At 42.3% G+C, this 22,499-nt stretch overlaps 1 protein-coding gene across 2 annotated transcripts in view; it reads left to right on the plus strand.

The window, feature by feature from the left end:
* tusc3 (tumor suppressor candidate 3) overlaps positions 1-22,499 on the plus strand; it is a 91,970-nt gene that overhangs the window by 58,792 nt on the left and 10,679 nt on the right. For both annotated transcript variants that reach the window (XM_071905866.2, XM_078282720.1), the window contains exon 7: positions 17,538-17,601. In XM_071905866.2, the coding sequence (XP_071761967.1) occupies positions 17,538-17,601 (64 nt within the window). The remainder of the gene's footprint in view (positions 1-17,537; positions 17,602-22,499) is intronic.

The following is a 22,499-nucleotide window of genomic DNA, read 5'->3' on the forward strand; positions in this document are numbered from 1 at the left end:
AGCCCAGAAGAATACTCCTACTCTCTCCCTTCCTCTATTTGTCTCTCCCTTACACTCTTCCTTTGTCTTTGTAACTCTCTTTCTATCTCCTTTGTAAGAAATGAGCACACGCAGGAGGACTATATTAAATGTCCTGACATAACCAAGTGTTGGAGCACCAATTGAGAGAAAAGAGAGAAATTAATTCCTTAACTATGAGGAGCGAGAGACCTAGGCATCAAATTGGATATGAATGCAAAGGTGAGACAGGAAAGATTTATTATTGAGCATACAACAAATTATGCCAGTTAGGGGTAGCTGGGGGTTGGGAAATGCAAGCAGACAGAAATGGCCAGCAACTTACAGTCCTGCCAGAGATGGTCAGTTGGTGCTGACTTAGTATTGTGGTCCAATTCTCAATAGTCTGTACTGGGAAGCTGGAAGCCAAGGAATGCCCTGTGGAGGTTGGCAAACTACTACTTTACCCAGAGAGTGAAAGATTCACAATCTGGGATTCCACAAACTCAGCTTCTGAAGCAGCCAAAAAGATCAACTAGTGACTGTAGCTGGAAAGAAAGGACGCCAGTTGGGGTCCAAAGTATCGTCTCATGATTTGACGAAAAAGCACTGCCTCAACCACATTTTGTGCTGATAATGAAAATAAGTTTTGTTGTCATAGAGACTAGCTGTAGAAGCTGCCACTATCAGCAAACTGTACTTACGTCCAACACTTACCAGAAATTCCCTCAACTGACTCCCCCACTCTTCCCATACTGATCAGAGTAACAACCACTACCAACTTGTCTATCGCTACATTTTCATTCTGGTTGTTGTTGCTGTCAGCTGCCTTCGTTTCGTTAAACCTCACCTGTTCTTACATGTGATCAGTTGGTCCACGTCCTGAATGCTCCTCTAAAAAGTTGAACATTTCTCTCTACTGAAAAAGCTGCCAAGCACAGTGTCTTTTTCCAAAACGGACGCTTTCCGTCCGCCTTGGCTGCTCCCAATTTTATGTAAAATAAAGGTGCTGTATTTTGAAAAAAGTCGATAGTGTGAACACGCCCTAAGACAGGAGTTATATATCATATGATGGCATAGATGTGGTTGCTTACATGGGTAGTCATACACCGTTCTCAGCTCTTGGTATAATTGGTCTTACATTATTATATTGTTTGCTGATGCAGTTCGGTTTCTGAACGGCTGACTGGGCTGTTTTAAGCCAGAAGGGTTAGCTGTCTGAGACTAATAGCAAGGTTAGAAGCTATGGGTAGTATGGCTGGGCAGTGTGGAATAAAATTCATATCACCGTATAATTTCAAACATGGACAATAACATTTAAATGAAAATGCTTCTGAACGTGTAAAAGACTCTGGTATACATATCTTAGTTCCAGTGTTTTGATCATTTCTTTAAAGCCCTCTCTCAACTGCTTGAAAGGGAACCACGTCCTTTCATAGACATATGGTTATTGTATGTGTAATGTAATACTTCTTGTAAGGACAGCCTTTGGAAAATGCTTAAGAAAACACTGTCTGATTTGTAGAGTGAGCGCTTTGGCTTCCCTCTGCGGATCGATGATTCACTTGTATTGCTTTCCTCATTTTCCACAATGTGTCTGGATTTGAGACGATTAAAAAGATTACTCTTCATCGTATGCAGTGCTTTGAGTCGCCAATGCTCCTCCCGTGTTCATAAACAACAATAAAAGCTGTCAAAGGCAGCTGGCAACACGATTGACCTGCGCAGGCTGATGATGACAAACCTTGCAACATGGAGTATTGGACAACGTTTCTGTTTACACATCAACTGAAATGATGAGACTCTAGTGGCAGATCCGTCAAAATCCACACACCATAGAGCAAATTTATACCAGCGTACCTTTCATCATGCCATTAAAGCCCCCCACCTCTATTGGGTAATGTGAACTAGGTATAAACCTAATTACACAGCATTTGTTTCCAGCAACGCTTTGTAATTAGATGAGAGCCATACCATAAGTGCTTATAACCGCAATTTACAAACTTGTGCCTTATAACTCCCCAATGGTATCACTCCGCCTTGTCGAAGCAAGCAAGGAAGATGCATTGCCTTGCAGCAGGGAACTACTTGTAGCTGTTGTAGAGATCACGCCATATTATGGTTTTTGGCTGTGATCATGGGAACGAGTAGCACTCTCTCTCATGTTATTGCTTAATTGAAGATACAAGGTAGTGTCGGTGAGTATAGATCTGATCAATGTTGAGTGTTCTGGGACGGAACTTCCAGAACTTCCCAGAACTCTGGGACGGAACTTCCAGAACTTCCCAGAACCTCCTGTCCCCTAGAGGCGTCATGGGCTTAATTTTAACCAATCATCTTGATAGCACCAATGACATACCTGCTCTCACCCCACCCACCTTTCCTCTAACACCCAAGCCAGGTTCCTATCTATACACTGAATGCACAAACTATTAGGGACATCTTCTTGACATTAAGTTGCAGAACCTTTGGCACAATTCAAATGTGTCAAAGCTTCAAAATCCTTCTCTAACTCGTCTGCTTCTCTTTATCTACATCTCCTCCTTTGTGATTGGTAGAGATTTAATAAGGGAAATCAATAAGGGATGATGGCTTTTACCTGGATTCACCTCATCAGTGTACTTCACGAAAAGACTCCCTAATATTTTGTACATTCAGCATAGGTGCTCACCCAAAATAGCACAAGGGATTGTTTCATTAGATCCTGCGCATTGGTAAATCTCTTTCCCCTCCTCCCACCCTGTCTCCTTCCCCACCCTCGATCATCACCACTTCTCCTCCTTCCTTTCCTCTCCTCAAATCCCTCTTTCCCTCTCTCCATCCCCGCACGGTGTAATACCTCCGAGGGAATGACTTAAACCGGCCAGATGATATTTAAAAGATACCGCTCTCTATCTTTCCTGTTCTCCCTCCCTCTTCTTTTTCCTTTTACTTCCTCTCACCCGCCCTCTCTAATCCTCCCCTCACCTTTCCCACCGTTACACTCTCTCTCTCTCTCCCTCTCTCACTCTCTCTCTCTCTCTCTCTCTCTCTCCAGACAGTGTAATTCCTCTAAAGCGATGAGCAAGCGAGGCCAGGTAGACTGTATTGAAAGGATTTGTCAACTGACGAATGGTGCGACCAAGCAGATGAAATTGTAGCAAGCTTCTCACTGTGTAGCCAAGAAAATGCTGCTCAGCTGGTTTTTGCTCAGACACACACACACACACACACACACACTGATAGAAAGACAAGCATACACAGACACACGCGCTTTTGTGGGTGTGCACACACAGACAGACTCACACACACACACACACATATATAAAGACAAGCATACACAGACACATACACACACAGAATAACAAACTCAGACACGTACCGTTAGAAACACTTACAAACCCATATCGCTCACACACACACATGCACACGCGCACACACATTCTCACACAAACACAGAAAGACAGACAAACAGACTCACACACACAGGTACACTTACAACACACACACACACACACACACACACACAATTAGACAAATACACACACACAGTATGACAGGCAAACACCCACATACTCTTACGAACACACACAACAAGACAGACAAATACACACACACACACACACACACACACACAAACTGCTGCACAGGACTTTTTCATTGAGCCATGGAGGAGGCCAAGCAAAGAGCATTAGTCAGGAGAGGAGGGGAGGAAAGAGGGAGAGGAGAGGAGAGCAAGGAGGAAGAGGAGGAGAGGAAATTAGGAGAGAGGAGAGGAAATTAGGAGAGGACAGAGGTGAGGGAATTAGGACAGAGGTGAGGGAATTAGGAGAGAGGAGAGGAGAGGAAATAAGGAGAGGAGAAGAGAGGAAAAGGAGGCGATGGGTAAAGAGGAGAGCAAGAGCACATAAAAGACGAGGGAGAAGCCAGGAGGGAAAGGAGAGGAGACGAGAACAGATGCTGTACAGTCCCATAGCACATTTGCGGCGATGACAGATAGACCTAATTATTGATCAGTTTATTTGAATGTGATCTCAGCTCTCTGGCTCTTTAGTTTATCAGCTGCCTTCTACTCTTCTATGGAGAATACAGTAACGTTGGTATTACACACATACATAGACATACTGCTGATACAAGGATGTGATTTATTATAAAATGCCACAGTATGTGTTGTCTTAACATCAACAAAAAATGTGGCTATATATATGTTGCCAACCATCAGTGTATCACAAAGTAATAGATAAAGAACCCAGTTCTCCCATTATGTGATGTCATCGCAACTCATTTGCATATGAAGAGGATTATGGGAGATTAAATTTGCAGCTAAATAGATTAATAAAGATTTATTGTTAAAGATACATTTTCACTGATATATGGGTTTGCCATTATATCAGGCAGATATTGGCCTTTTAATAAAAACCAGATCTGGTTCACCTTGATATGATGGATATGATGCAGTTTGATTACATATTTATTGTAGAATTGATCAATACTACATTGGTTGTCTATGGGAAAACCATAATCTGAATTGATTGCAGTGCAACATTTTGACTGGATTCCACACAAGTATGCATGTTATGTTTTATTATTAGTAGTGAGCCTATTAGTATTAGTATTAGAAGTATTATTATCCTGGGTTTTAGTGGAGAGTTTTAGTGTCCCATTGTATAAAATGCTGTTTAAGAGGCTTAACTCTGAATATTTGTGTTTTTTATTTATTTATTGGGCATAAAAGCCTAAAGATATTGAATGTCGGCACAAAATACTGGCAGCTTCAAGCCAAACACAGCCTTCTGGTATCAGCCTTCAAAACATTTCTGAGTCTAAATAAATAGAAAGATGGAAGGAATGAAGGAAAAGAAAAGCTGGTTTCACAAGAGCTACCAAACACATTAATCTGTTGAATGTCCACACCTGTGAGGTGAAGGAAGGATTTGAACCGTCTACTGAAAGAATGACAATTTTGTTTTTATTTAGTTTTCCATGGTGAGATATTTGAAGCATCAGGTTTTCTTTTCAGGTCAGTCAGGGCTGAGACGCCTCAAAATTCATCACATTTACAAAAATCATTTTCTACAAATGCACGTCCTTTATTGAGCAGTATCTAATTAAGAAAATCAAGTCAAAGTTGCATTATTGTGACATTTTCACATTCATTATGAATCTTCACTGCTGCAAATTTCCACCTCCCACCATCCTCTTCTTTGCATTCATCATCAGCACAAATACATAGAAGCAGAGCAGAGTTTCAACCTGGAAGCAAGGGGAAGAGAAGGAGCACTTTAGCAGGTTAAGAAAAGTGGATTTCAATGGTCATGCATTTGTTTCTCAAAAAACTAAAAAATGACAAAGATGTTGTATTTATGGTCGGAATACAGGGAAATGTATGAAAGCTTCAGTAGGAATAAGTAAAACCTGAATTTTAGGAAATCTCCCTTTGTGTTGCCTCCTTTAATTCAGCCTGTGTTTCTCTCTCGGTGTTTTAGCCCCACCGACCACTTCCTTACTTCCACGCTATTGGCTGGCGATATTTCCAGCTGATTTCACATGATTGGTTGATGGCTTTTGGCAGCTGTTGGCGGCGGCCCCGCTCTTCATTACAGCTAACCTTTCATATTTTAAAGAAACACTCCTGTCACTTTTATGGGCGCTCTGCAAATAGTTGACTTTTGGCTCGCAAAGGGCATTGGGGCGTGCGTGTGTGTGTGTGTGAGTGTGTGTGTGCGCTTGGGAGAATGAGAATGCCTGTGCGTCTGCGTGTGTGTGTGTGTGTGTTGGAGCCGAGTGAATTGAACAGTGTAGCGAAGCAGTGAATAAAATAGTCCTTTAGGCCAGATATTTGTTCAGCCCAGTAGACATTAGCTATCAGTCTCTCTCTCTCTCTCTCTCTCTCTCTCTCTCTCTCTCTCTCTCTCTCCACACACACACACAGGAGTCATTGTTTTTTAGCAAACGAAAACTGTAATTACGAAGCAAATAATAAACTTTACTAGCGGAGGCCAGAGACAAAGAAAGCGAAAGAAAGAGAGGAAATGGGGTGCAGGGGGGTCACGAGAGAAGTGGAGAGAAAAAGCAAACTACAAAGGTTCAAAATGAAAAGAAAAAGTGGGGGAAAAAAAAACAAGGGCTGAGTTTTTAGAGTGAATATGAATCATCTTGATGAATCTGTTTGAATTGAGAGAGACCCGAGGGGGGAGAAGTTCACCTCCGAAGTATTAATTTAACTATATTTTTTGCGGTCCAGATGAGATTGAATCTCTTCTGGACCGCAGGGCTCCTCAGGTGCTCTGAGTAGGTGTGTGTGTGTGTGTGTGTGTGTGTGTGTGTGTGTGTGTGTGTGAATGAAAACCTGAAATGATGAAAACCTCCTATATCCAGAAAAAAAATCAGTTTATCCGGGAAATGAGGAATCACCTCATTTTCCGATCAACAACCATACATTTTCGAACTGATAAAATGGGTTTTAAATGGCTTTAATTGGCTCTTGGTTCATTAAACTAGACTTAGGCTCGGAGCATGAAGTGTGTTCACTTTGAATTGAATAGATAATGGGATTTGAAAGTATCACTCATCTGAATCCTTAAAATAGACTTCAATATCTGTTCATCTGAGAGGTTCAGTGAGCCTGAACCTGCCCTCAGCCCCTCTGCTACTCCGGATACATCAACCCAACTCAGGTGTACTGCTTTCAGAGTTGGGTAGTAAGTAGTGTATGGGACCATATGCTTATCTCACTATGATGTGATAAATAAAAGTTCAGTGACAACAAAGTCAGAATTCTGTTTATTTCTGAGACACAAATCTTTCTAGCGATGCCATTGGCTGCTAGAATGTAAACAATTTAAAAATGTCATTACAAAGTGACAATAATATCATTTGGATGGAGAGCTTGTGAAACTGTGTTGGTCAAGCGTCTCATTTGTGATTACTACAGCAGAATAACATGTAGTTCATATCGTGATTCATTTTTCCGCCCCACGATACGTATTGTCACATTTTTGTATCGCGATATATTGAATTTCGATATATCGTCTCATCCCTAGAAGTAAGATGTTATCAAAACTTTGTCATTACTGATGTCATTACCCAAAATATCAGATTGAAGTTGAATTATCCATAAACCATAATTATCCACACCTCTCAATTTGTGTTCATCATATTTAGTGTTTTCATAGTGATATATAGCTAGCCCAACTTTAATGAAAATCTATCCTGTATTAGTACTACCTGCCAAAAGTCTATACTGTCATCATGCCCACTTGTTTTTTTCACTGTCTTTCTGTCAACTATAAGACTAGTCCCATTATAAACCTTCTCTCTCGCTCTTTTTTTTTATTTTCATTTAGCTGACACTCTTATCCAGAGTAACTTGCAATGACTGCAAACAGCAGAACAAGCTTCACTTCCTAGATCGGCGTTACACACAAACGCACGTGTACACACACACACACACACACACACACACACACACACAGACACACACACACACTCAAACCTATCCCCTCTCTCTGTAAATGAAACACACATCTCCGCTCCCTCTTTCTTGCTCTGTCACTCACTCGTTCTCCTCTCTGTTCTTTCTGCTTTGTTGACTTTTCATTTATCCCTCTGCCTGTCTGAGTGCCTCCTGACCTTTACCGAACAAAACGCACACACGCACACGCACACACACACACACACACACACACACACACACATATGCAGTATACATACAACTACCACGCACAGGATGGAAAAGGATGAATGCAGCTGCTGGTAAAGGTTATCAGGCCCAGAACTATTAACAACTAACACTACAACTGCTTTGTTTAAGAGAGAGAGAGAGGAGAGAGAGAGAAGGAGAGAGAGAGAAGGAGAGAGAGTGTGCTCACCTGAGAGTTATCCATGTTGATATAGTTGGGCGTTTTGTCAGATTTGTGTGGGAACCTTTTTCTGCGTTTGTGTGTGTGTCCTTTGACATATAGTGGGCTAGGAGGCAAGGCATTGAGGAAATCATTATTTAGATTGCTGTTTGCCAGAACGCTTGTTCTCAGCCTCATTTTAATACTGTGTGTGTGTGTGTGTGTGTGTGTGTGCCCGCATAGGCCTGCGTTTGTGCACACACCTAATTCGCTTAGAAGTCTGACAAATGGGCTGTTTGATGCAATAGGCTTTTCTTCTAATATAAACAAGGCTTTTTTAATGTCAATGTATTCAAATGAGTGCGCGAGCACACACACACACACACACACAGACAAAGGTGGTTCACACCGTTGATCTCGTATTAGAGCGAGGCAGAGAATGAGCATTCTAGTAAACACGATCTAAATGGTTATTTTCTCAAGACCTTGCCTCTAAGAGTATGTCAATGAACACAAACACTAGCAAATTATCCTCAGGCAGGTGCTTGATAAAGGTCTTGAGATATTTAAGAGGACTGACGTTGATTAGATTTTTGATTGAGCTCACTTTGCGGCGTCTATTTTCAGGAGGCCTTCCTTTCAGGACGCCTAATCTCATTGGCTACATTTACATGCGCACCGATAATCCAATTACAATGCGATTAAGGCAGTAATGCGAGTAAAGTGGAACCCATGTAAACACCGGATTCTGATTGTGTTAATGCGATTATGCACATAGTCGGAGTAACCATAATCGCAGGAAGATATGTGGAGTACTGCGATTTTTATCGCATTATAAAGGCATGTATACACCTTAATCACATTTCTTCCACTCTGACCAAGTTGCACATGTACTAAAGAGGCATCACACGTCACGCATATCCATAAACATCACACGTTAAACTTTAAAGATGGCGGAAACCAAGAAGCAGCACCTTTGGGGAGCAGATTAAACAGTTATGCAACTGGAACAGGCCTATAAAAATGGCAGTACAGCATAGTTGTCACTATGTTGTGTAATCTGTAGAATTTGCTGATGGTGGGACAACAGAAGTATAAAGTGGCAGGACAGGTTTAGAAACTATACCCACAATTCAGCAAATAATCAAATAACCACAACTAGCATGTAAACAGGATTTAAAGGAATTGCAGAGTTATGTAAACATCTTAATTGGAGTAATACCTTACTCTGATTATAGGCCATAATCGCATTATTAGTGTGCATGTAAACGTAGTCACTGTAGAAGTGATATTTTACATGGACTTTCCTTCTATTTGAGTCATTCGGTGCATTTGAGTTGTGTTTTAGGGTACAATACCCAGGGATGTAGTGGTAAATAAAAAGGTGGGTGAACTATGACCTCCAGTCATGATCATCATAGACAAACAGCCAGCAATGGAGAAAAAAATCATGTTTTGGTTTTTCATTGGAAGACCCTATCCTCGTACAATTCAAGAAGTTTGATACTACTTACTGTGATGTATACTGTTCATTTCATGTTAGATTTTATGGGCCAAACAGGTGATACTCGACATTCCAAGTGTGACACTCTTTTCAATGAGAGGAATGTGGAGATACGAATTTTGCGAACTCTGCCAAGGCGAAGGAAGCTCAGTCTCAGAGAAATCTAGTTCCCCTACACACAGGGATCGAAGCAAACCCCAAATATCGGCCACTTATTTGTGTACCGTCTCTTCGTCCATAAGTCAGCCTGAAAAGTTAGGTAAACTCAATCCTGCTTATAAAAAGTTGGGTAACCTGAGTTTAGGCGGGTTTACCCTCCACTACTCCCCTGACGATACAACAAGAGGCATTTATTTTATTTACTTCACGGTCTGATTGCTTGTTTTTCCCACATTCACGTCTTTTCCACGTTACTTAAAGCTGAGCGGACACAATTTTTTGACCCCATCGGCAGACACGGGGATCTTAAAAAAAAATCTAATCCATCAGATTAATTGGAGCAGTAGAAGACTGAGGTTGCGCCAGACAGCTCCCCGCCGTGAATCTGTCCAAGAGTATGAACGTGAAGCATGACGGTGCTAAAAAAACGGAAAGAAAAAAAAACACCTCTCCGCCGCCCCCAAGTTGGGGCCTAAAGGATCATTTGGTGTGTGCACTGGATAGCACTTTACCAATACCCTGCTACGATGGATTCAGCTTTCCAGAATGGGCAAATAATAGGGAGAGCACCAAAGGTTGTCAGACTCTCTCACCCTGCGTTCTCTGTTTTCTCTTGTCATCATCGTTGCCCATGACTCTGTCAATGTTTTGCCCGGCACCTATTGCACGCTAAGCCGTCCCGGGGGGGGATCCCTATCTGCCTCAGCCCGCCCAAGGTTTCTTCCAAGTTTTTTCCTGGGAGTTTTTCCTTGTGTGCATTTAAGGTCTAAGGCTGGGGTGCCGGGTAGGTTAGGCTATATAGAATAGGTAGATTGTTTGTCTCGCTAAATCTGCTCCTACCTACCTTGTGTTTTTCATTATGCTGTCCTACAAAATTTTGTTTACCACTGATTGTGTTTAGTTAGACCTAGCTAGACACATTCTCTGTAAAGCCCTCTGAGACATGCTTGTGATAAAGGGCTATATAAATAAATAAACTTGACTTAACTTGAAGCAACTTGGTTGATGTGTCACTCCATTCTCACCGATTGAGAAGCTCCAATTGCATTTATGTCATGGTCTGCAGCTACAAAGTTCAAAACCATTCTCCATTCTTTTATTCCTGTAGTCTTTCAAATAAAAGTTGTAGAGAACTGGGAAGCTTTGAATGGCTGGAATCAACCTCAGGTCCATTTTGAATTCCGATAACCGCTCAGCTCAATAGGAAACGAATGGAATTCTGGTGACTTGTTGATGGAGGCTAGACTCCTTTTCCACCCCGCGCTAACATGGGCTCTAGGTGATTGGATTGTAATCTGAAAGCAAAAACACGTGAAGTGTTGTAGGTAGAAGGTAGGTGTAAATGCAGCTAAGATGCATTGAAGATCCCATCACCCAAACCACCTCCAGAGGTGGTAAGAACGTATTTGGCTACATTAACAACAGAGTGTAAATACAATGCGTTTCCAATCCACATTTACATCAAAGTGTAAATGCGATGCGTCTCCAATCTGCCATAGCAACTACAGAAATGGAAAAATCTTTTGGAACGCAGGCAAGTCAGTTATATGACAGGCAGATCAAATAGCAACATAAAGCATGAACTAAGTATGAATGTGCCAAGTGATATTCTCTCCCACTGTCTGTACCTTCAAGCAGAATCAATTGAAATTGCTTGGACCTTGAGTCTGTTCACATGTACAAACATTTTTCTGTACAGTGATGGCATTGATAACTCTCTTTTTCTCCTCTGTTGATAATGGTATGCCTGCTGTCTTAGGTCAGTGGTGCTCAACGTGGGGTCTGGGGACCACCAGTTGACCACCAATGATGAATTGTTAAACTTCACCATTATTTAATTTACAAGAAGTTAACACACTTAGAGAATGTAGAAGAATGACTGTTTTGATCATAGTTTCTCTGTTATCTCTCTACCTACAATACAGATAGTCATGGAATCCTGGACAAAATCATATCTAACATTTGGGTGGATTTGGGTCCGAGAGACAAAATCTCATCAAATGGGGGTCAGTGGCCCTTATGTGGACTAAATTAGGGGTCCTTGATATGAAAAAGGTTGAGAATCACTGTCTTAGATGGCATCTAAGACAGGCATAAAATAATGCGACTTCCCAAGAACTTGCCATCACTCGACGTGCGCTGTAATCTGTGTTTTGGCTAGGGAAAGAGAAATCCAATTTCAATGTGTGTACCAGAGACTCATGTTCATGTCAAGTGTCGATGTAATCCAGCTAAACCATATCTAGACTCAGTCTGGATACAAGGCGCGTTAAAGCCAGGTGGGCCTTCATGTATTCAAGGACTTACAGAAACGATTAGGTAGGATATCTCAAGAGTTTGAGGGTATTTGAGTGTTTTCAGTGTGTGGAGGTACTTTGGTGGCAGCATTGGAGAGTGTCTTCTTCTATACCTTTAAAGGTATAGAGGTGCCTGAACAGATTCAGGCATTTGTCTCAGTCGGCGGTGTTTTAATTAAATGTAAAACAGGTTCTTCTTTGCATAATCCCCGGCTATATTCAGAACCCAACATATTTCAAAGAGTAAATGAGCTTATTCACCAGTGTATAAGATCATGTGTATAGCTAACGTGTGTGTGTGTGTTTGTGTGTGAGAGAGAGAGAGAGAGAGAGAGAGTTATAGAGTGTGACTGTTGAGTTAGCTCTTCCATTCATCTCTGTGTTAGCTCAATGAGCTGTGGCTGCTTTTACTCCCAGACCACCTCAATGTAGGCCTTTCTAATGAACACACACACACACACACAAACACACACACACTTTCTCCCTTACACAGACAAATTCACACAAAACAATCTCTCTTTCACAAACACACACACAGTAACTCTCTCTCTCTCTCTCCTAGCGTACACATGCATAGCTACATATGCTGACACACACACACACATACACACACACACTCTCTCTCAGCCACACTGCACACTAATGAATGGAACTCCTGCATTCTAATCCATCAGATTAATTGGAAGTGCCTGGCCATGGATTGAGGAATTTTTCATCCCCCAGCACTCCTCTCGCTCATAGCCTCCATCTCCAGCAATCCCTGTTTATGTTGAGGAGGTAACATGAGGAGAGCAGCATGTTCAAAAACAGTGTGTGGTAACGTGTGTGTGGTAACGTGTGTGTGTGTGTGTGTGTGTGTGTTGCGGGAGTCTTCCATTCTAGTAATTAAAGGAAAACCCTCGGATACACTGTCATATATCATCAACTTGTGATTCAGTGCAATCCAGGAGTTATTTTGTGATGAAGTATTGTAATTCACTTTTTCGGTGTACCCACTTTCCCTCAACCTGCCTCATCTGCTTCTACTTCAGTTAGCAATTTCCTACATTTCCCAGAATGACTTTCAACAACCACCAGAATAGGGGAGTGAACTTGTTGCATTCAATTGAAGATGAACGTATGGGCATAGCTAGCTAGCCCATAGCTACTAGCGCCTGTCTATTTCTTGTGACTACATTGCATTCTGGTCTATCGAGGCTACTGTCAGTGGAGAAATTGGTATCTCTGTCTTTTCGGTGGATTTCTCCCTGTATGATTGTTGGACGTCTCTTGGTGCAAAATGGCGGCTCTAGAAAGAAGCCCTCGCTCTTTGATTCTGAGGGACTGACACCAAAACCTGATGTTTACGGTTGATGTTTTAGATTGCTGAACAATTTTCTACTATCAAACTCTACTGGAAATATCGTTATGTTACGTCACTTTGTCTACATTTGGTCAGTTAGCCATGGGAATAAGAAAAAAAACACCACCAAAAAACAACATGGGCCCAGTAAAGCAAGGTACATCACCGATAGCTGTTTTTAATTTAAACAAAACTGCCAGTGATAATTTCACTTGGTTCCAATGCAAGTCAACTTGTTTCAAGAATTTTCTTGAATTAAGTGTCAATGTCTTTGTTTCCAGATATTGACAGTTCTATAAAATCTGAAACAAGGCACTCATCTCGAACGGATGTTGTGCCAGAGAGTGTAAAAGAAGACATGCAAAAGACCTGCCGAGGTCCGATTTTCGCATTTTTTGGCAGGCAAGGCAATCTTAATGCACAGCTACAGCTCCTTTCAAGGCTAACCATGGCGCCCACTGGGACATCAGCAAAAGTGCAAGTCAGGCACCCCAACTGCTCCTCTCACATTCACATGACAGCTTCTCCAAACAACCAAAAACCATAAAGAATCTTGGGTCAGTGAGCTAAAATTAAAGCTGAACATTTATTTTGTTTCTATGTTTTATCATCTCCAGTTTAATATGGGTCTCTTACATCCAACAGTGGATCCAGATACAGTATATTGCAAGAAGGCAAGAGAGTACACTGCTTTTGCCAGACTGTCAGCAAAAAAGACCAATTTTAATTCAGCAAGTGCCCCAACACTGTTGATTATCGCTCCATAGCCTGTAATTAAAGTAAGAATAAGTATTCAAACTTTTTGTTTTGGGAAGTCCTGCTTTTGATTTGAAGAGAAATGACTCATGACGCCATCGAGCTGCACTTGCATCGATCCGGAAGGCAAGCGGCAATCTGTCACCAACAAAGTGCAACACAGCCCTAACAAACTTTTTTTCCAGATGTCCTGAAAAGGAGCCTCGGTTGGTTAGTTAGTCCACAAAGGAAGCTTTTTATTAACATAAAAAAAAAAAAACCCAGCTAATGCAAAACAGCAGCTTTACGTCAAAAACAAAAGGATCCGCTTCAGCCCTGGCCCTTTGTCGTCTTTTCGTCAGCTTTCGAGCGCGAAAAACCCTTTTCATTTCTCTCCACTGGAGCAAGAAAGAGCCGTCCACCCTTCACTCCTCCTCCTCTTTTCATCTTCCATTCATCCTTCCGTCCTCATTCCTGTCTGGTCGGGAATAAAATGAAGAGCGGGGCAGCCGACCGGAAAAAAAAAGAGGCTAGATGTGGCGTAAACGCAGACGCTAATAATCTGCGGGGATTCAACAATGCGATACACACTCAAGACTTCCTCCTTCTCTTTCTCCTTCCGTCTGTTTGTCTCATTTCCTCTAAGACTTCCACTTGTTCTTCCTCTCCATCACACAGACACACACACACACTTAGACACAGACCAGTCGAAGTAGCCATCAGACATCTTATCAGAGAGCTGGCTCATGTAGAGTGTGAGTTATTAGCATTGCGCTGTTCAATAGACTCTCTCCAACAGTTTTGACAATGGGAGACACTGCAGTCATTGCACTGGGGGGGGGAAATGTCTCCTGGCCTCAATACTGACTAACAGACTCTAAACTGACTCAAATATAAGGAAGGGCATCACACACGCATACATTTGTCTTACAATACTTGTATGGACCTTCCATTGACTACATTAATTCCCTAACACCTAAACCCAGTCCTAATTCTAATCTTAACCCTAAACCCAAATCCTAATCGTAAACCAACCATAACTCAAACTGGTTCTCACAAGGATAGAAGTACAAGAATACACTTGTGCACACACACATATATACACTTGACTGTATGTGAAAGCCCACTGACACACAGATGTACACACTTATGCAAGTTGGGAGATATAACAGTCTTAGTGTCATTGAATCACAAGTTGCCAAGTTGGGTGGGAAACAGTACAGATGTAGGATGTAAGATGTAACCTTGTGCCACACACACACACACACACACACACACACACACACACACACACACACACACATACATACACATACACACACAGGTACACAATCATGCACCCATACTAGTATAGTGTCCAGTTAAAGACAGAAACACAGACAACCTCTGTCTTCCAATCTCTCTCTCTCTCTCTCTCTCTCTCTCTCTCTCTCTCTCTCTCTCTCTCTCTCTCTCTCTCTCTCTCTCTCTCTCTCACACACACACACACACACACACACACACACACACACACACACACACACACACACACACACACACACACACACACACTCACACAGGCAGACAAACAAAAGTTGCCAGCGTGGCCAAGCAAAATAGAGTACTCCTGCAGGTCACTAAATTACATACTGCCAGTTTGGCTGCACATCTCACCAGTCATTGAACGGAGTAAGTCGTGGAATCACGGGTTGCCAGTTTGGCGAAGCAGAAGAACATAAAAAATAAAGGTTGCGCGGGCCAGGGACATTCTCTCCTGGCTCCGGCAACCTTATAAAATGACATGAACCTCACCCACCCACCCACCTCCTCCCACCCTCCCACCCACCTCCTCCCACCCTCCCACCCACCTCCTCCCACCCTCCCACTGTCTCTGTGGCATCGATGTTGCCAGATATAGAAGGGCTAAATACTGCTATCATGGCTTAGGAATGCCTGACCTGTCACACGCACGCATGGATGTGTAGGCGTGTGTGTATTCCAACTGAGAGATGCTTTAACCTAAAGGGCTAACAATCCACTCTAGAGCGTGTGTGTGTGTGTGTGTGTGTGAGTGTGTGTGTGAGAGAGACAGAGATTCACATGGTGCTATGTAAATGTTAAGAGCATATAAACGCATGCTTTTGGCTTTTGTTAATCAATCTCTTCCAGCTTTTTACTACCTACTTTCATCATCACGTGTGTGTGTGTGTGTGTGTGTGTGTGTGGTTCACATGTAGTGCTTAATTAATAGGTGATATGGATACATCTCTCTCCTCTTTTTTCATTTTTTTTCCTTTTTTTTTCGTGGTTGTATTTTTGACTGCCTGCATCACTGCGTTCACCTCTTCCCTCCCACAGTGTCCTCATCAACTTTCTCTGTGTTGTGTGTGTGTGTGTGTGTGTGTGTGTGTGTGTGTGTGTGTGTGTGGGCACATGCAAATGTATGCATGTGTGAGAGAGAGATCGCTTGTATCTCCAAATGAATAGAAAATCTGTAAAAAGTTATCTTTTGTGCGGTGCATTTTCTGGACCAAGTCAGGAAAACTGTTAATGCTATTCACAATTACATTGTTTAGAGTTTTGTTTTACAATATATTAATTTGAGTCTATGATATACCGCTCAAGTAAGAATTGTATACACTACTGATGCAGGATGGATGCATGAAGAGAGACTTCTGCAATGGCTTCCAATTTAGCAGTGAGGGTCAAGGTTTAGGGGTTGGGGAATGAACACAAGTTAATAGAATGTCCTCACAAGTATAATAGTGTGTGTGTGTGTGTGTGTGTGTGTGTGTGTGTGTGTGTGTGTGTGTGTGTGCGTGTGTGTGTGTGCATGTGTTCCTGTAAGGTCAGGTTGACCTGCCTGCCCACTCAGTGAAACAGTAGCAACTCTATACGCCCACACACACACTGCATATTCTGCTCTTTATGACTCACAACAGACGTGCACACACACACATGCACACATTCCCAAACTGCTACACACACACACACACACGGATAACACACATTCTCGCCCATACATAAGACACACCCATGCACACACACACACACACTGATATCCATAAGGATAGCACAAAAAGCAGAACTTGCTGGCAGTAAAGAGATGAAAAATGGCCGGCCATCCTCTCCTGATTCTATTGTGCAGCAGCTTCCATCATGTTAAGGCCAAAGATGTGATTAAGCCAGAAAGTGGACGTCCATTTTGGCTCCGGCTCCCAACGACCGAGTCCAGTTTCGCTCATATCGGGGGACAGTATTCATAAGATAAATGGATGCGGGACATCCATTCCGGTTCATCAGCTACAGCCAGCTTCCCTCTTTGGAAGGCAGGAGATAGAATCAAGAGAGAAACCGCTATGCCCATATTGGCTCTTTTGTGCTCTTATCATGTTTACTCTTTCTGCGACGGCGAGAAATGAAAATATTTGTCACAAAAGGTTACGACCTCTTTATTGGTGACTTTCCAAAGCTTTCCGTTTTCTTTAGTCACTGTTTCAAACTTTTACTCTGTGTTTTTCCCCACAGTCGTGTTCTTTCATTCAAGATCTGTTGTTCCTCTCTTTCCTTATTGCTTCAATTGGAAATTATATTGAGGCTCTATCTTGTTGTGACATTGTGGCAATTTAAATGAACAATGTGTAACCTATGTGTCTCTCTCTGTCCCCTCTCTCTCTCTCTCTCTTTCTCTTTTTTTCTAACAGAGTTATATCCATGGCAGCAGTCAGGCTCAGTTTGTGGCTGAGTCTCACATCATCCTTCTTCTGAGTATCCTTTCACTAAAGTGTGTGTGTGTATTTAAAGAAAACCTTGATTGAATCTTTATTTCTTAATTTGCAGCGTTGCTTTTATTTATGCTACCCAGTAAATGCTGAAAGGTTGCGTGTGTTTTCATGTGTGCATATGCATGTGTGTGTGTGTGTGTGTGTGTATAAAGTGACAGATTACATGCTCTCCAACACGACCTCTTGAGCTTATGAAACCCTTTTAAAACCTATGGGACAAACTAAAAAAATGCATTCCTGTCAGGCTAAAAAACAAGGCCGTTTTTCTTAGTTCTTGAAAAGTTGACATTTTAGAGTTTTGAGCTTTTCACCCGACGGCGACGTCACACTTGTGTGTTCCGTGTGTTCACCGCCACAAACCAAAACACGGCGCTGCAAAAATGCAAATCACCCAGAGCAATTTAACTCTCTGCGAGATGTACAACAGCTTGTCTTGGCAACAAAGCCCCCTCCGTTTCAAACCATCTAATTCTTTTCACCGCGCGGGCGCCTTTGTCAGCCGAGCGCGTTTGATGATACACACCGAATCCAAAAAAAAAACCCACGCCTTTCATATGTTTCAAATAGCGTCCATGTTCGGTTCCCCGCGTCCTCTACATTTCTTTTCCCCGCACGAAAGCGGTGTCATCTGTTTGTATTCTCCGTAGGGAGGCTGCCTGCTGGACACAACAAAACAGAAAACACAAAGACAAGAGATTGTCTTCCTTTAACTTTACCTCCTCGCCTGATTTGTTCCAAATTCAACCCCTGATGATAGGTTGTGTGTGTGCGTCTGTTTCTGTTTGTGCATGTCTACTTGTCTGCTTGCTTGTGTATATGTGTGTGTGCCTTTATACCTGCGTTTGTGTGTTTATGCGTGTGTGTGTGTAATGATACCGTTCAGTCCTAGCCGTCCTGTCCGCCCCCATGGGAAATAGCGGGGCCAAGGTTGCACCTGCTGCAGAACAATGTTTGTTTGTCCACGCTCACACACACACACACACACACAGCTTATTTTCTATTTTCTGCCCATCTGATCACATCTAAATGAAACGCGCGCACACACACCTGATAACAAGGGAGCACGCCCGGCCTTGTAGCCTGCGCAGGTGGTGTAAACACATTTTATGGCCGTCATAGGTTTGCAGCATCCCCGTGGATATAACCTTGCATCCATGCCCAGTATAGGATCAGAGACAGAAACACAAACATGTTTCTCTATTTCTCACACATTAATACACATTCTGACATGCACAAACACACAAGCACACAAGACATAGACAGAACCCCTTGCACACACACACACACACACACACACACACACACACACACACAGACAGTTGCTGTGTCATCTCTCCAAATGTGATCTACCTATATTTCACTCAATCAGTTTTTGCAGTAGATTCCTAAATTCCTAAACCAGCCACTCACAATTTTTACCAGACTCTTTTTAAAATCAATGTTGATGACTAAATATGACTTAAAAAAAACGAAACAAAAACATAAGTTGTAGGCTATAGTTCATGTATTTATTCAAGTATGTTGACAATGATGGAATGATTAAAGGACAATTCCAGCCCTTTAATGGTATTTTTGACAGTTTTTATATGGCTTAAAATTGCTGCCCTCTTCTTTACTTCTTTGTTTCAAGTTCAAGTTTGTTTACTTGTATAGCCCTTTATCTCAAGCATGTCTCAAAGGACTTTACAGAGAATGAGCCTAAATAGATCTAACTGATCAGCAGTCAACTGTAGAACAGAATGATATAGGACAAACATCAGGAAAGGCACAAGACTCACAAAAGTAGATTTTATCAAGAAATAACAGCCTACCTATTCTACATAGCCTAACCTGCCCGGCACCTAGCCTCAGGCCCTCAGTGCATACAAAGAAGAAGTTCCAAGAAAACCTTATCAGGAAAAAAAACGGAAGGAACCTTGGGCGGGCCAAGTCAAAGAGGGATCCCCCACCGGGACGATTGGGCATGCAATAGGTGCCGGGACAGCTAAGATGAAATGAGCTAAAACTCCAATCATGCTGGAATTGTCCTTTAAAGCAGATCATATTGGCAATATGACAGAAAGAAGCTGCTTAAATCTAAAGTGAACACGTTCAAGAGGGCACAGGGAGCACAGCCACGCGTCCTGCCTTGCTCGTCATGTCGCCACTTCTCATCGAAATGTTGCTTTTTTTTTTCCTTTGGCCCCCGGTGTCTCCTCCTTCGCTTGCCGCAACACACCACCTGTCTTATTATCTGTGTCCGCCGGCCTCTCCACTCCAACAATATGTGGCCACATTCTGCCTCCAGTCTGACAGCCTGATGTAGCCTCGGGGTGGACAAGCTAAGCTGACATAGTGGACCCTATTTAATGTGTTCCCTGGTATGAAAGTGAATCAAAATGGATCGTTTTCAAACTATGTTGCCAAGTACGGTGCCAATCACGCAGACTTCATTTACATTCTGATAGGTCTACAGTTGTTAACATTTAGATGTTTATTTGAATTGCAAAACGGATCGTATATTTAATTCTCACTGGCATTAAAAATGTCTCAAAAATCTTAAAGGTAGGAGTGGTGGGAGGCTTCACCACAGGGTGCCTGCAGGTTTCATCGAACATGCCGACACCCTGTGGTGAAGCTTACCTCCACCTGCATAGGTTTCGTTCCATTCTCCGTACTGTTTGTGCCATGCCAGCTCATCATGTCTTGTGACCGTTATCTCGACAGTACCATGTCATCAGGAGGATGTACGCCTGCTTGGTTCCTGTTCTGTACCTTACCCATGCGGCGGCTATTGTTTGTGCGCCCTGTCAAATCTTCTTCAGGTACTCGCTCGGATTTGTATGCCAAGCACCCCGAAGAGCAAAGCCTTTAATTAAGGAATAAGCCACATGAGGTAGTGCTTTGCAGTGATTTCGGAACAGCTCAGAGGTGATGTTTGGTACGACGCTTGCATTTCTAAAAGGCTGAGACACCGTGGCATGAAAAGAAAGAAAGAAGGCAAATGTTAAATAAACCTTTTATTTGAATCGCTCATAATTAACTAATTAAATGGTATTCTTCTGCCATGCAATATAGTTCTTCAACAGTAGCTAAACAAAGTTCAAATCAATCAAAGTGACCTCCCAGATTCTTAGTCAAAAGACACTGGTTAGCAGTAGGACTTTTATCTTCTCAGCACTGCCCCCCCTCCCCATCCCTTCCCCATGAAAAGAAGTAAAAGTTGCATTATTGGGAAAGCTCCAATATAATTTTCCCACGTTCACACCAATCCTCTTTCATTTCTCAGAAAGAACAAGACATCCTCGCCGCGGGCCTGTACACAATCTGTACTTGTCAATGAAAAGGACACTCTGTTGCAAGCTCCTGATAGCGCTCAAATTTAAATGTCTTTAGTGCCTGAAAAGTTGAAAAAAAAAAAAAAAAAACACATTTCAAGTAGGTTTTCATTGTACAGTGGAAACAGCAGGAACCTTTACCTCTGCTTTCTTGGGAATATGTCGAGTGCTGCTGGCTACAGCGAAACAGATAAATACATAGAATTAAATTGCTTGGTGGACACGGGCACTTAGTATTCAAGAGCAGCGGGGGTTCCTAACCACCCAACGAGAAAACTCGATGGAATTGGACAGCATTCCAAATTATTGTTTAAAATAGACTTTAGGAGAAAACAAGATCAGCAATTCACCTGCCTCACATCCCACAAGTTTGTAGACCACTATCCCCTACATTTTAAAGCTTAGGGAACCGCCATCCCCCATACTTATATGTCTGGAGACCACTATCCCCTACATTTAAAAACTTTGGGAACCACTATCCCCCCATATTTTAAAGCTTTGGGAACCACTATCCCCCCACATTTTAAAGCTTTGGGAACCACTATCCCCCCACATTTTAAAGCTTTGGGAACCACTATCCCCCCACATTTTAAAGCTTTGGGAACCACTATCCCCCCATATTTTAAAGACTTTGGGAACCACTATCCCCCCACATTTTAAAGCTTTGGGAACCACTATCCCCCCATATTTTAAAGACTTTGGGAACCACTATCCCCCCACATTTTAAAGCTTTGGGAACCACTATCCCCCCATATTTTAAAGCTTTGGGAACCACTATCCCCCACATTTCAAAGTTTTGGAGCCACCACCCCCCACTGTTAAAAGTTTGGAAACCACCATCCCGCACATTGCAAAGTTTAGGGAACCACCATTACCCACGTTTAAAAGTTTTGTAGATCACCATCCCCCATATTTTAAAGTTTCAGAAACCACCATTTCCCGCATTCACGTTTTGAGGACCACCAATCCCCAACATACTGTATAAATATTTTGGGAACCACCACCCCCCAACACACTTGAACATTTGACACATCACCTGTTGAGTTATGTTGAATATTTAGTGATACTCTGAATCATAAGACCAACACCTCCACACATGGATGCAATAATGCTCAGAGACACAGAGCACAGACCTTCTCAGCTGTGTGTATTCTCTTTTATTGTTCATAATAAATCACCTGTCTCTTCCCATTTCTAATTACACTGGTTTGTTTACACTGGATTGGCACTGAGACCAGTACTGAGACACACACACACACACACACACACACACACACACAGTCCTGTCTTTTTGCCAGGTATCATCAGCCTCCCATATCCTTGAGAGAAAGGATTAAGTGTGTGTGTGTGTGTGTGTGTGTATTTGTGTCTGAGTGCATGTGTGATTGCTTCTTATGAGAGTGTGTTTGCTTCGATCTTTGTGTGTCTATATGCGCACATGTATGTACGTGTGTGTGTGTGTGTGTGTGTGTGTGTGTGTGTGTGTGTGTTATGTTTGCAGGGTTGACTTGACATCACTTTCCCCTGCGGCCTTTTGAGAAAATATTTCATTGAATTCTGAATC

This window comes from Centroberyx gerrardi, chromosome 3 (genome assembly GCF_048128805.1).
Source record: "Centroberyx gerrardi isolate f3 chromosome 3, fCenGer3.hap1.cur.20231027, whole genome shotgun sequence".
Classification (NCBI taxonomy): domain Eukaryota; kingdom Metazoa; phylum Chordata; class Actinopteri; order Beryciformes; family Berycidae; genus Centroberyx; species Centroberyx gerrardi.